Source organism: Capsicum annuum, chromosome 3, assembly GCF_002878395.1.
Source record: "Capsicum annuum cultivar UCD-10X-F1 chromosome 3, UCD10Xv1.1, whole genome shotgun sequence".
Lineage (NCBI taxonomy): Eukaryota > Viridiplantae > Streptophyta > Magnoliopsida > Solanales > Solanaceae > Capsicum > Capsicum annuum.
This window is the reverse complement of record NC_061113.1, coordinates 235,036,762-235,052,528: the sequence shown is the minus strand read 5'-3', so window position 1 is coordinate 235,052,528 and position 15,767 is coordinate 235,036,762. Positions and strand designations below refer to the sequence as shown.

At 32.9% G+C, this 15,767-nt stretch overlaps 1 protein-coding gene across 3 annotated transcripts; it reads left to right on the top strand.

Annotated features, from left to right (window-relative positions):
- The first annotated feature begins 9,481 nt into the window (after positions 1 to 9,481).
- On the top strand, positions 9,482 to 15,526 carry LOC107862929 (TOM1-like protein 1). 3 transcript variants are annotated; one of them, XM_016708644.2, is made up of 4 exons: positions 9,482 to 9,677; positions 11,091 to 11,703; positions 12,449 to 12,694; positions 14,879 to 15,526. In XM_016708644.2, exons 2-4 carry the CDS (start codon positions 11,182 to 11,184, stop codon positions 15,302 to 15,304), a joined length of 1,194 nt encoding a protein of 397 aa, XP_016564130.1. In that variant the 5' UTR covers positions 9,482 to 9,677; positions 11,091 to 11,181; the 3' UTR covers positions 15,305 to 15,526. The 3 variants fall into 3 exon arrangements, with proteins under 3 accessions (XP_016564130.1, XP_016564131.1, XP_047265506.1); XM_016708645.2 differs by having other exon boundaries at positions 9,556 to 9,845; XM_047409550.1 differs by having other exon boundaries at positions 9,676 to 9,902.
- Positions 15,527 to 15,767: the final 241 nt, after the last annotated feature.

The window sequence follows — 15,767 nt, the reverse complement described above, 5'->3', positions numbered from 1 at the left end:
CCGTCTCACGCATTCAAGACTCTCTGGATGCTAAAAAAATTGCTCTATAGTTGTCGTGTGCTCTGCCCACAGTGACTTTCTATATCTGTATATCTGTAGTCGAAATGCGATAGCAACTTAGTCACAAATATTTACTACTTGAAAAGAAATGCATTGTAAGAATGGTCTGAATATCAGTTTATTGCATCAATCCGAAGCAGATACTGTTGGACATCTAACTTTCAAAATAAACTTTGAGATATTCACTCACTAAAAAGGAACAAAACAATTTGGAAATCATCCTTCTTTAATATAGTGAAAACGAACCATTAACACCAAGATAATTGTTTTTCATCTCCAACTATTCGAATTTCCAGATTACTGATGCAAAAACACCACTTACTACATTTACACGTCTACAAGTTATCATCAGTGAACTGGTGGAACTCTACTAAACAAACTCTCTACATAATCTAAACTCAGTTTTTCTATAACTACACTGCCTAACAACGATAAACAGGAAAAAAGGTTAATTCCTTTTTTTCTCTGAACAAGAAAGCAATCGTAAAAATTTTAAAAAATAAAAACCTTTCAAATTGAGTGGTTTTCGGGCACGAAATGCACATGGACTTCTCCAATAAGAATAGAGCTTCAACTTCTTTGACTCCTCTCCACTTTCTGCCTAACAATTCATCAATAAAAATAAAGTGATTAAATCAAAAATTAACCCTAAAAACTATTGTACCTTTAGGAAAAGAAATAGCACTATTATAAAACAACAACAATTACAGAGGTTTAATTTTAATTTAAGTTATTAAAAACAAAGCTAATTACATATCCTAATATAAAAAGATCAAAACTTTAATTAATTAGTATCACAGAATAACACTAAGAAGATATCCAAAGGATAATTGAATTAGTTAGTACCATAACAATATTAACTACAGATTTAGAGAAAATAGATTAAAACTTGAATTAATTAATTTGTATAATAGAATAATAATAATAACAGATTTGAAATAAAAGGATTAAGACTTGAAATAATTAGCATCATGTATCATATATATAACAAACATCAAATGAAAACTTGCTCCACCATCAAAGATGCACTTACCAAAAATAAATCATGATGGACTAATGAAAAATGAGATTAAGAACATGAATTTTGCTTGAAGCTTGTGTTTTGGTGTCAAGGTGCGTAGGAAATACAGTGGAGAAAAGGGAAAACAGAGAAAATGGAGATGAAAGAAGATTTTAGGAAAGTAAAACAGTAAAGACAAAAGACACGATAAAGTGTCATTGATTGGAGGTTTTAGTTATCAAAATATCCTTACTGTTGATATTATTAATGAAAATATCCTCAAATAAGACAAAATAATAGTAATCAAAGTCTTCATTTATATAAAAGAGTAATATTTAAAACCTCTTATATTTCTGACAAACTGACAATTATTGAAATGCCCATAAACACTAGAAATCAGCGAACTCCAATTCATCAAGATTTGTGTTATTAGGCTTGAAATAATCCCTTATCTCATTGACCCAAAGTAAGGATGGATTATCTCATAACATATTATTTCAAGTCTAAATTATAGTCACGTTAGAGAGTTTGTCATCAAAGTAGATGAATTTGGAATCAAATGAACCAAAACGCACACTTCTTATAAACATAATATCAAAAAAAGACAATTCGTCCAAAAATAGGCGAACTGTTTGTGATTCTCATTAATATTCGTTTTCTAAATAATTTTAAAAAAATGAAATACTTTAGGTGTTCACCTATAAACTGGCGAATTCCATTTTCACAAAATAAAATTTTGCAAATTTTGTAAGAAGGGATAATTAAAAAAAATAAAAGTTTTGGACTCAAAACTGGCTAATTCCATTTCCACAAAATATTTTTTCGCACTTTGCAAATTTTGTAATAGTTTATTAAAGTGTTCAATAAGAAAATAAAAATATATATAAGTTATTAAAAATTATATAATGCAGGACCCATTTTTTTCTATATAAATACACATTTATTTATACTACATCTTATACACTAAAACAAGATATAATTTTTTTAAATGAACATGTATATATGCCAAAAATACATGTATTTCAAAAAAAATTGTAAATAACTAGGTTAAGAAAAAATGAATATATATTAAAAAAGATATTACATTTTTATTTTTTTTGGGTAACTAAACATTTTATTACCAATTGAACATTACAGAGCAAAACCAGACTTATCAAACTATTAACAAGAATAATAGTTCAGAAAAATTAACTAACCTAATGATCCTTGTGTTGCTGGCGACGACGATCTTCTCTTTAGCTATAAGTAGTGGCTGCAGGCTGCTAGAGGCATCGTGAAAATGCTTAAACCTGCAGACTTTCCCTTGGTATACTTATGAATTCACTCCACTTCTTCATGCCATGCTAGTGTTACCTTTGGAAACACACCAAGTAATCTCATATACCTCTTACTGATGTGAAACTGTTCCATTGCATATACTTGTAGCTTCAAGACAGCATTTAGAGGCCTTAAAAATCTCTTGAAGAAGCCAAGATGCCTGTTTAGGCATGACTTGCTCCGGACTCTCCAAATAGGTTGCCGCACCCCATGACATTTTCAAAGAGTCCGAGCAACTTAGACTTCCTCTACGTGAACGAGTATGCATGAATCCACCTCAACCATAACTTGTCCTTCTTGTAACATATATTCCAAAACAACTTGAATATTACAGCCTTGTTCTAGGTCGATTCCTCCAGTAAACAAAGGTTTGAACAACTTGTCTCAAGCAATGAGAGCTTACTTGATACATCCGTACTACTAGCTAGTCCAAAGGAATCTCCTACATAAATCCCCCAAAGCTTTAATCACACCTTTAGGAAGTACAAATACTTGAATCCAAAAGATTTGTATGGAGAACAACACACTCTTAATCAGTTGTAGCCTTCCGGAGTATGATAGGTACTTTATGGTCTATGAAGTAATTCTACACATAATTTTCTCCACCAGAGGTTGACATTGAGCTATTAAGATCTTTTTAGTACTCAAGGGAACTCCTAAGTACCTGAAAGGTATGTCGCTTTTACTAAATTCAAGCAGCTGCAAAATCTGGTTCATTGTAGCTTTTTCCACTCCGCCAAAATCCGAGACTACAGAGAACTTCATATAGCAGTCATACAACATAATGACGGATTGAATATCACCCTTATGGAACAATAACAAATCATCAATAAATCCTAATTGAATTAGTTTCAATATTGCACAGTGGAACTTGAACTTCTTCTGTGCTGCGAGACCTTTTAACAGTAAAGTAAGATACTTCATGTTGAGGAGATTGGATCTCTTTGTCTTAAACCTCTCTCCGCATCAAAATATTTAGAAGGTAGATAGAATAAGAAATTGAATGGATGCATTGTATAATTCATGTAACAAACATGTCAGGGAAATTCAAGGCTCTAAGAACCTGTTCCAGAAAAATCCACTCAACTGAATTATATGTCTTTTGGATGTCTATTTTTAGCATGCATCTTGGTGAAATTTCTTTTCTCCAATATTCTCTCACCATTTCATGGCACAAAATAATATTGTTTGTAATCACTTTACTAGGCACAAAGGCTGTTTGACTAGCATCAATAATAGTATCCAGAACATGCTTCATTATGTGTGTAAAAACCTTAGGAATGAGTTTATATAGAGTGGTACAACATGACATGATTCTAAACTCATTTACTGTTGTAGGGTTATTCACATTAAGAATTAGAGTCACACCAGTATAGTTAACTTGCTTATATATATATATATACTGCCATCAGTAAAGTACTCCAGCACTGCATTTGTAACTTCCCCTTCTATCACATTCCAAGCCTATAACATAATAGAGATCATGATTCAGGGACTTCATTGTCCTTTAATTTGCATGCATGCCAACTCTTACCTGGTAATGTCAACCCTTTTGAGTAATCCCATTAAACTCTCTTCTTGTCTTCAATAACATTCTGTGTGATCAATCAAATCGTTGAGTGAGTTCATTGAATCCAACAATTTGAGGTACCGCTATTGTTCGGATAGAAGACCATTTTATCCTGGGAGGAAGATCCCATAACCTCGGGTACAGTGAGGGGAATTATTCCTTAAGGACACTCCGTGAAGTCGGGGGACTTGGCCTTAAAATTCTATTTCATCTTTTTTTCTTAACATTAACACACTTCTCAGATAGATTATTCATAATCTAGAGTTGAAGGTGTTAAGGAACTTCATAAGTGTTCTTGTCTTGGACTAGCTAGTGTTGAAGTTCGTACTGCTTATGTACAGATTCTTGTACCCGAATACATACTAAATAACAATGACCACTTATTCAAGTATACTTTCTCCATGCAGACTTTAGTCCAGTTAAAGTATGATCTCTCACAAACTCAAAGAAGTCTTTAATCTCTGATTTTCCATTGCTCTATATATCATTCATTTCCAATATGGTCTTGTAATCACCAAATTGTAGCCAAGGCTCTTGCATGTTAGTAGCTAAGATACTCAAGTCTGACCACAACCTTCTTCTATCAACTACAGTACGCAAACCATAGATTGCAGTAAGTTGAAACTTCATACCAACAGTCACCACTTGCCCATGAATGAATTGCTCACTCATGATCACTGGAAGTACAAAATCTAGCACTTTATTATCCCAAATAATCAATATCATGCCTCTTTCTTGCTGATCATAGTTACCACACCAACGTTATCGCGTTGTTATTCTCTTTATTTTATTAGAAGCATACTGTTACTGCACTTTATGCTCTATAACAGCTGTAAGACCTACTCTATTTTTATTCAGAAAAGTTGCCAAGTAAAACTACACCACCCCCCATTAAAACTACATTGCCTTACCTCCTTAGTCATCCCTAGTAATTGTTTACTACCCCTTCCCAGTGTGCTAAATCCATTAGTTGTAGGAGTAGTTAATGAAGTCATTGGGGCCTTATGTTTAGCTGTTGATTTGCCCTCTTACTTTCTTTCTTCCATTCCCTAGGACAAATGAAATATTGAAAATGTTAAAAGGGTAAAATAAATATTATACAGGCGGAGGAGAGGATGAATTATCGTTCAAAGTTGAGGGGTGTTTGATTTTCAAAAGCAAAGTTAGAGAGTGTAAACGATTTTAACCCTTGTAAAAATTGATGGGGAGTTTGATTTTTAAAACAAAATCAAGGGTGTAAATGATTTTTATCCATTTTATAACATATCAAAAGACAAACAAGTAAAGCGAGAAAAAAAAAAAAACAGAGTAATAATATCACTCTTATAGTTACTATGTTGTCTTCACTAATTCCTTCTTTGTGTACTTGACCCATTACACTTGAGCCTAGGTTTTTCGAAAATAGTCTCTCTATCTCCGCAAGATAGTGATATGGTATACGTGCACTCTACCTTCTCAACTCCATTTGTGGAATTTCACGGGATGTGTTGTTGTTGTTCCGCTTCCCCATTTTCCTCTAATCCTATTTCATTTTGAAGAAATGAAATAAAAATACAAAACAGAATACGAAAGTACAATTAGTACGCATTTAACCATGAAAATAAAAAACATATTCACTTCATTTGACATATTGAAGTTGAAATTAGAGTTGGAGCTGTGTTTGACCATAGTATTTTGGAGTTAATATGCAGAATTAAATGTATTCTTTTAAAAAAAAATATAAAAGGTGAAAATAAATTTTAAAAGTTAAAAATTTAACGAAAATAAAATTTTTTAGTTTTTTTTCACAAAAAAAAATTAAAAAGTGCAAAAAATAATATCAAAAACAATGAAAATATGTTTTCTGAATACAACTTCAAATTATATTTAATTTATTTGCGATCGAACAAATATTTTAAAATAAAATAAAAACGTATTTCGATATTCGAGTATAAAGAAGGAAAAATTTCATAAAATCACAAATTTAGTTTTAAAATTATTAAAAATTCCCTCAGTTTGAAAAAATTACAAATATCCCAACTTTTATTAATTTAGATTAAAAATTGAGATACATCCTAAAACACTTTTTTTTTTTTCAATTTTAACTTTACCAACTCTTCCTACATTAATGGCTACATTAACACCAAAATTTTGATCACGATTTCATCCCACAATTTTCTCCTCTTCTTCTTCTTCTTCTTCACATTTTTTAATTAAGGTATTTTTTCACCTAAATTCATCTACACTTTTTTCTTATTATGTTCAATATTTTTTTCTCAAAAATCAAATTAAACATTATATCCCTTTAGCTCACCCAATTGATCGTTTGAAGTTTCGTGTTAAAGACGATGATATTTTTTATGCTCGAGTTATGGGTAAAGTTACAATTTCGGTGAAGAAAAATTATTCCTGAGCTTCTGGCTGATTTTCCGTCATCAGTACTTCAGGTAAACCTTCTAATCCAATAATATTTTGCTGCGCGAAGCAAAAAATCAACTAAAACCTCCGACAAAAGATGATACGGTGACCAATGAATTTAAAGTCATTCATCTTTTCGAGGAAGAAAAAATCTAACTACACTCACCTTGGAAATACTCTCTAATCATCAAGTTATTGGGGAAAAAATTGTGCATCATTATCTCAAAACAGAAATTCAAGATCTATGGAGACCTTCAGAGCAATTTCTTGTATATGTTGTTCTCTATATTTGTTGTTATGTGTATCACTTGTTTTTTAAGTTTTAGTGAAATAGACATATTAAAGATACATGTTAGTAAACTTAAAGATATATATTATGTACGAGTTTATTTTGTATGTATCTCACACTGTTTTTTGTTTTGATTCAAATATTTATACAAAAGATACATATTCTGTAAAACAATAGATGCATTTTAATCTTTTTATATATCTGATTTTGTGTTATTGTGCATTTATGTATCTCTTGTTATTTCGGATCTGGATAATTTCAAACTTAAATACATATTTACACATACATGATACTTTTTTTCAATATTTTGTATCTATAGTTATCTGTTTAACTCTTGTTTAAAAGTTTTAATAAAATCAACATATTAAAGATACATGTTAGTAAGCTTAAAGATACATATAGTGTATGAGAGGTATGTTATATGTATCTTGCATTATTTATTTATTTATTTTTAATTCAATAATTTTTTTCTTAAATTCAATTATTTAGCCCTCGTACGTTATATAGTTAATCCAAATGCCGGAATAACATAATAACACTAAAATATTCACTGCAATTACTTCAAACAAAATCAAGAAAAAATAATAAAAATGTCGTAGGAAACGTTTATAATTGGAAACGAAATATGAAAGAAATTTTGTTTAAAAATGTGGAATAACAAACAAATTACCTATTTTTGTGAAATTTTATTTAATTTTTACCATTATTAGTTAGGTTAATTGCTAAATTAAAGGAACATTAACCGTTACAACCCTCAAATTATGCAAATTAGTTTAGTTATTAAATGTACATGTAGGATGTATCTCACGTTAGTTATATGTATCTTCAACGACAATATGTTAGAAAATTAAGATTTATTTTATCGTACAGAAAAAATTAACGAGAGATACATATATGTACTATCATGCACATTATGTATATTTAACACTACTAATATGTATCTTTGGTATGTTTATATCACTAAAACTAAAACATCAAGAGATACGTATATATAAACAATCCGAATCAGAGATACAAGATGAAGAAAAAATGTATCTAATTAGGCCAAATATGTATCGCGGCCTACTAATAACAAAAACAGAATTACATAAAACAATAAGCAATTTTACGTTAAATGCATAATTGAATAGTCAAAAGACAAATAACTACTTTTGAAAAGTTAAACAAGATACATTTTTTTTTTTTTTTGTATCTTTTTGCATAGAAATTGAAGCAATGCTCAATAGCATGCCATGCCATAATTGAAATAAGAGTACACTTGTCCATCGCTAACAACGATTTCATCGCTTTTATAGCCCTCGTACTCTATATCACTAATCTAAAAAGGTCGTAGGAATCATTTATAACTGGAAACAAAATATGAAAGAATTTTTGTTTAAAAATGTAGAATAACAAGAGATACATTTATATACACCTAATTTATATACAAAAGTGTTTTGTTACATCAATACATATATGCAAAAATGTTTAGGAGAATAAGATTCCAAAGTCATTACAGCTAAGGACTCCTAATTTAAAATAATTGCACCACTCATTCAAGTAAAGTCCTACTAACAATCAACTATATACAAATAGACATTCACTCAAACACCTATGTTACATTATCCTTACATAAATTATATCACCAATTAAGGCAGAAAAGAGTTATTTGGTTAGTGTCTTTATTGAGATTCTTGATGTCACTGATCTATTTGTTCATAGGTCGAAAACAACTAGAAGTAGTACATGGAATTTAGCGCCTGTTTGTATCTATTCAACATTTTTTTTTTTTAAACGAGAATAATATTAAGGAAAAATCATTTAAAAGAATCTGCACGATATATCTCACGTTAGTTATATGTAATCTCAACGGCAATATGTTAAAAAATTAAGATGCATTTTATCGTACAGGAAAATTAACGAGAAATACATATATGTACAATCGCGCACAATATGTATCTTTAAAACTACTATTATGTATTTTTGGTATGCTGATATCACTAAAACTAAAACACAAGATATATATATATATATGTATATATATATATATATATATATATATATGCATAACCTGAATCAGAGATACAAAATGATGGAAAAATGTATCTAGTTAGACCAAATGTATCTCAACCTACTAAAAATAACAAAAAACAAAACTATGTAAAACAACAATCAATTTTACGTTAAATGCATAATTGAATAAACAAGAGACAAATAACTACTTTAAAAACGTTAAACAAGATACAATTTTTTTTTTTTGTCAGATTTTTTTTCGCATAAACAAGATACAGATCTTTTTTGTTAGATCAATTGTAAGGAATGCTCAATGGCATACCATGTCATAACTAAAATAACAGTACACTTATTCTTTTAAATTTGTCCAACCTTAATTTCACTATTTTTGTAACCTATAATGATTTTCATTGTAATTGATGAAAGAAAATCAACAAATAAATAAACAACGAGGTCCTATGATTTTTTTTTTTTATGAAACACATGAACTTTCATTACAATTGATGAAAGAAGATCAACAAATATAAAAAAAAAAAGAGGTAGTATGAATTTATTTTGATGGAATGTATGAATTTTTTGCAACCTGAAAACTAAATATGGAAAGGTTCTTGTTTAAAATGGTAGAATAACAAACTAATTATCATATATCGTGAGATATTATTTAGTTTTATCATTATTAGTTTAGTTGTTACATCTTTTAAAACATACTAATTAATTTAACTAATCTGCTAATTAGTTTAACTAATACATGTATCTGTAGTACGTATTTAAAGGCTAAATATTGAAATTTAATAAAAAGTTTAAAATAATTAAAATTTTTATGCCATTTTTACAAGAAAGAATACTTTGGCCCCCAAGTAACAGAATAACAATAGAAATAGAGGAAGCAGGTATAAAAGGAAAAGTATTGTAGTTTAAGTCGCCATAACCGAGGAACATCGGAAGACTCTTTCGTTCCATAGAGAAAAGTCGCTCGCTGGCGTTTACGCGTCTTCTTCACATATACACGCAATCTAAACACTCTTCCTCCCCTAACTTTCTCAACTTCTAAGGTAAAGCTCACTCACTATTTTTTCACTCTCTTTCCTTCATCCGAATATTCCTTTTTTCCTTTTTTGTTTTCCTTTGAAATTTTATGCGATCGGTTTGTAGAATTTATGCGATCGTCTTGTTGAATTTATTACTTCTGATATTGGATAATTCATCCGTTTACAACAAATGTTAGTTCAACTTGCCGAAACTCTTAAATGTTTGACTCTTTTTAATTCAATTTATAGGTATATTTTTGTTGTAGTGTTCTCTGATTATCAAGTCCATATGATGGATATCAGTTCTGGTTGATTGAGTTTGGTGGATATTTTTTTTGATTTTTTCCATTTTTTTAAAAAGTAAAAACCCTAAAGATTGACCATATAGGGTATTTGTGAAATCGCAGTAGGCTGGAGGTTTGAGCGTAATTACATGGTTCGTGTGATAGCTTATATCAATTAATTGAATTATCGAGTCCTAAACTTGTTAGGTTCAGCAGGATGATCATTTGTTAAATTTACTCATCATGGAAAGTTTTGAAGAAACATGGATGTGGTGGTACAGAGGAAAATATTTTTCATTTTTCTCATATTTAGTTGGTCAACATGTTTTGGATAATATTTCTCTAGGAAGATGAGTTCTTGAAAATGAGGAAAATGACTTCCCTAATGGGAAGGTAAACAAGCTCCATAAGTGACGTTTCAATTTCATTGTGTCCTTTCCACCCACCCAATGCCCCCAAACCCCAACCCTTGATTATCCTAACCCACGGCACCCCCAACCTCAATCCTCGCCCCATTGAACTCGTATAGTTTTTTGCTAGGTTACACATAAATGTTCTAGGGATAATATTTTCTTGCTTACTTATTGAACACTTAAGGATGACATGACCCTTGATAGGAAGGTGTGGAGGAAGCGGATTAGGGTAGAGGGTTAGTATGTAGGCGTACGTCTGTGGTGTATTGGTGATAACTATGTTTTTCGAATAGATATTTTTAGTATCATCTTGTGCGTGCCTTGTTTTAGTTATTATCCTTTTCTATCAGTTATTATAGTATTGCCGAGTGGATGTATGCTTTTTGCGGTTTGTTTGTTATATTGTTATCTGTCCTGAGCCGGGGGTCTATCGGAAACAACCTCTCTACTTCATCTGAGGTAGTGGGATGGACTGCATACACTTTACCCTCCCCAGACCCCACTTGGTGGGAATACACTGGGTATGTTGTTGTTGTTGTTGTTGTTGTTATTGAACACTATAAAATAAGTAAGTAATCCACTTTTTTTCTAAGAAAAAAATTTCTAGGAAAACATTTTCCTTCATACCAAACACCGCTCCGTGTGTACTGTTTTTCTTCTTCTGAATTTTGATAGAAGAAAACTTATATACTGTTGTGAGGTTAATCATTTCTGATTCTCCTTTTCTTTTTCCTTTTCAGGTTAACATCAGAGCTTGTTTAGCTGGAGATAGTGTAGAGGGAAGGATTTAAGGAATTTTTAGCTTGTGAGTGAGTTGCGGAAGATTTAATAATGAGTGACAATAACTTGTTGGATAAAGTCAGCGCTTTTGGGGAGCGCTTGAAGATAGGAGGCACAGAGGTTGGGCAAAAGATCACTGCTGGAATGAGCTCGATGAGTTTCAAGATGAAGGAGCTTTTCCAAGGCCCGAATCAGGCTGATAAGCTTGTTGAGGAAGCCACAGCTGAAACTCTGGATGAACCTGATTGGTCTATGAATCTTGAGCTTTGTGACATGATTAATCATGAAAGAATCAATAGCGTTGAACTTATACGGGGCGTGAAGAAAAGAATAATGTTGAAGAGCCCCAGGATTCAGTACTTAGGGTTGGTGTTACTTGAAACTATTGCAAAGAATTGTGAGAAGGCATTCTCAGAGATTGCGGCTGAGAGGCTTCTGGATGAGATGGTGAAGTTGATTGATGACCCTCAGACTGTTGTTAACAATCGAAACAAAGCCCTGGTGTTAATTGAAGCTTGGGGAGAATCATCGAGTGAGCTTCGTTATTTACCTGTGTATGAAGAAACTTACAAGGTATCATTTACAGGTTCTCAGTCTCACATTCAGTTCATAAAAATTTAGTAAGTCAACTGTGTCAATTTTTTCTGTTGGACCATGATTAAACATGGGAATGCAAAATAATTCGGTGCCATACAATATTAATTTTCTTTGATGATGTTTCTTTGGTTCAGTCTCTATTTTTTCTAGTAAAAGGGGAGAGGGTTGGAGGACATCAGGGGAGTGCAGAATGGGCCCAAAGCATACATGTTTATCAGTCTATACCAATCAAGCTTTTCAGTTGAGCCTTTTCTTAAAAGAACATTTACCTGCATCATTTTCTCTTGTTTTCCAAAGCAAACCCGCACATCGCTAGTCTTTACCAATTGAGCTGGTCAGTTTACCTAGTTCCTAAAAGAATATTGATATGCCCCATTCTTCTTCCTAAAAGAAATTGGTGTCTTGATCATTGTATTTTTTGATTTCTGGACAATGCTTGTTAGGTCCTTAGGAGTGGTCATAACTACCTAGTTGAAGATTTTGTTGTGGATTATCCAGAATGTAGAACTATGTTTTGTTGACAAAAAAACACATTATAGCTTGGACTTTCCTCAAGTATCCATCTCTTACCTCTACAATTTAGACAAGGGCATTCTAGCAAATACCTGCTTGATGTCAATATAAATAATTCTTTCAGCAATGGAAGATCGGACATAGATATGCTGATACTCATTTATTCTCATTCATGTGTCATGCATTTGTATTTTTTGTTTTTGTTTAGAGTTTGAGATCAAGAGGGGTACGTTTTCCTGGTCGTGACCATGAAAGCCTAGCTCCAATCTTCACTCCTCCAAGAACAGTGTCTGCTTCAGAACCAAGTGTAACTCTGGCACAGCAGTTGCAACATGAAATTCCACGGGAGACATTTTCAGCTGAACAGACAAAGGAGGCATTTGATGTAGCTCGAAACAGTATAGAGCTGCTGACAACTGTTCTGTCCTCTTCACCTCAACAAGATGCTCTGCAGGTACTTCTGTTTTATTCTTATTATCATATCTCAATCTCAGGATCTGAATTTATTATCCTAATACATTCTCAGGGTGTAAGTGTAGATTATCAAGTTCTAGTATTGATAATACTTCCACTTGAATATTGTTCCATTAAGCTGTTTTTATGCCAGTTTCTTCTTGTTATGTTTTTAGGATATGGGTTACAAATAAGCTGAGCTCTTAGGCTTGAGCAAAATCTTATGCTTTTATATTAGCTTGTTCATGTCTGTTATTGAAAAATGTTAATTGGTTAGTATCTGTTGGGGAAAATTTTGGCGTCTTTCACTGACTTCGATAGTTCAATGAAATAAAATGGAGGATATATTTTGAATTAAGAGCAGAAAATTTGGGTCTCCTAAAACTCTTATGTCATATTAGGACATGGACGAGTAACTGTGTTTTTATTTTGTCTCCTTATTTATATGTCTAAGATGTTTTAATACTCAGTTTATCGATGATACTCTGAATATGTTCGGCTGAATAATACTGTAAAGGTTTTGGCTGAAGAAGGCGGTGCAAGTCCTAGGTGAGGGAAACTTCAGTATTGTGGTGCCCTAGGGCATGGTTCGTCGCCGACTCTGCATGCTTAGATTATTGCATAAGTGTTCTTATCATTTCTTTTCATTTGTTTCCTTCTCTTCTTCCACATTTTGCTTTCTTTTTGATGTGGAGCGAGCAAATGATTCTTAGTAATTTCTTTAAAGGCCTCTAGGTGTGTCATAGTGATTTTCTGGCAGGCGGGTGCACCTTTTTGAGTGGTAGAGATGTTCAATCTCTCTGGTTTTCACTTGCATAAGCCGGACTGAGATATGACAAGATGTAGTAGAAAGATAGTAATTATTCCCTCTTTCCCGTTTATGTGAACCTCTTTCCTTTTAGTCTGTTTCAAAAAGATGTACCTCCTAAATTTGAAAATAGTTTTACTTAACCATCCCATTTTATGCGTATTGAGAGGTTTTTATGACCAAACAGATGTTATGACATGTTTTTTAAGAATTTGTTTGTTAGGTGAATATGTGGGGCTCATATATGTTATTTTGGAGTTTAAGGAATATAATTTGAAAAAAGTTTTTATAGAAAAGAGTAAAATTAGGCTGCATGTAGCTATTGGTGCAAACCAATTAGTGGGCCCAATGCCTTTTCCTTAATATAGCCGTTTTATCAATTGGTCGAATTCCAGTGTTGTCTGACAGTGTGAAGTTCATAGCGCCTTCCATCACTTTGTTACAATGTTTATGTTAAGTAGACCATTGGCTATGTAAAAGTGCTGTAGACTTCTTAAAACTAAGTTCCCTAAAGTGCTATAGACTTTTGTGGACATTTCGAACAGCTGAATTTTACGTAGGTGATACAAGTAAATATGTAAGATTATTCATTGGAGCTATCCTGCAAACAAAGGACACTAGTCATGTCTGCTATTTTCAAAGGAGGAGCTATCAGCGTGAACTGGATTGTGGTTGTGAACACGTAGTGGATCTTTGTCAAGTAAATCAGTGGGCAGCCGGTGCGCTAAAGCTCCCGCTATGCGTAGGGTCCGGGGAAGAGCCCCACCACAAGGGGGTATAGTACACAGTCTTATCTTGCATTTCCGCAAGAGCCTGTTTCCAAGGCTTGAACCCGTGACCTCCTTGTCACATGGAACAACTTTACCAGTTACTCCAAGGCTCCTCTTCGTGTCAAGTAGATCAGTAATTGCTTAAAATTTCCTTTGGGGTACTTCTTCTATTATTCTGTTTGGTCTGTGTCAGCACATAGGATATTTTCTGTCTCCGATTTTGCTCTCACATTTCTCACCCGCTCTAGGAATTGGCTTCTACTGTTTCTTTTAATAGTTTAAGCAGAATTTGTCAAGGTCCCTTTGGTTTTTGATTATTTAACTGGCCAGGTCTTAAAATACTTTTTGGTATACGTTTTGTAAAAGGAGTTTCTCAAAAAAGGCCACAACTTTTCCCTCCGCAATTATGATTTTCATGCCACCCCTTGTCAGATTGTCGTTGCATGATCTCGTTACATATATTCACACTTGTGGATTTAGCCCCTTGAGTTCCAGGTTCATATTCCTGCAAACCTTCTCCATTTTCTCTTGATCCTTGCAGCTGCCGTAGAAGCCCTTATGGTTGCCATTTTTATCTTATATTCTCTTTTCTTTTTCTTTTTGGCAGGATGACTTGACAACTACGCTAGTACAACAGTGTCGCCAGTCCCTCAATACTGTTCAGAGAATCATCGAGACTGCTGGAGATAACGAGGCTCTCCTTTTTGAAGCCCTGAATATAAACGATGAAGTCCAAAAGGCCCTTTCGAAGTACGATGAATTGAAGAAACCTGCAGTTGTTTCATCAGAGCCAGAACCTGCCATGATTCCAGTTGCAGTTGAGCCTGATGAGTCACCCCGTGCTGGAAAAGAAGACGCCCTGATCAGAAAATCAGCTGGCTCCCGATCTGCAGTCCAAGGAGGAGGTAATGATGACATGATGGATGATCTTGATGAGATGATTTTTGGTAGTAAAAAAGTGGGTGGCACATCTGAATCAGGAAATGACAAAAAGAAGCAGCAATCACCAAAAGATGATCTCATCTCATTTTGATTTCCTTCCTGTGTGCTGGACAAATACTGGAAAGACATTGGCTTTGGTGATGTGTTAATATCAGGCTTTTTTCACTTTCTATCCACTCTAGTGCTCATGATTGAACCTTCATAAATGAATGTAGAAACTGTGTTGATTGTTACCCGAATTCCTTACAGTTTTAATGTTTAAACCTTTGGGATTTAATTTCTTGAAAAGAGATCCTGCATCTTTCTCATGGAAGTTGGATGATATTTGTTCTTGATCTTGTGTCAGTCTACTGCCTCATGTCGTTTGAGATTTGGAGATTTGGTTGCAAAAAAAGAGAAAATACCCAATTACCCCATGAACTATACCCAAAAAGGCTATGACACACCTCAATGTAAAGGGCTGTGTGTTGTGTCACGTAGGCACTAAAGGTGTTAAAATTATAATTTTAATTAGTTCAGGGGTAATAGGACCTCTTTAAGTTGAGGTGTGTCGT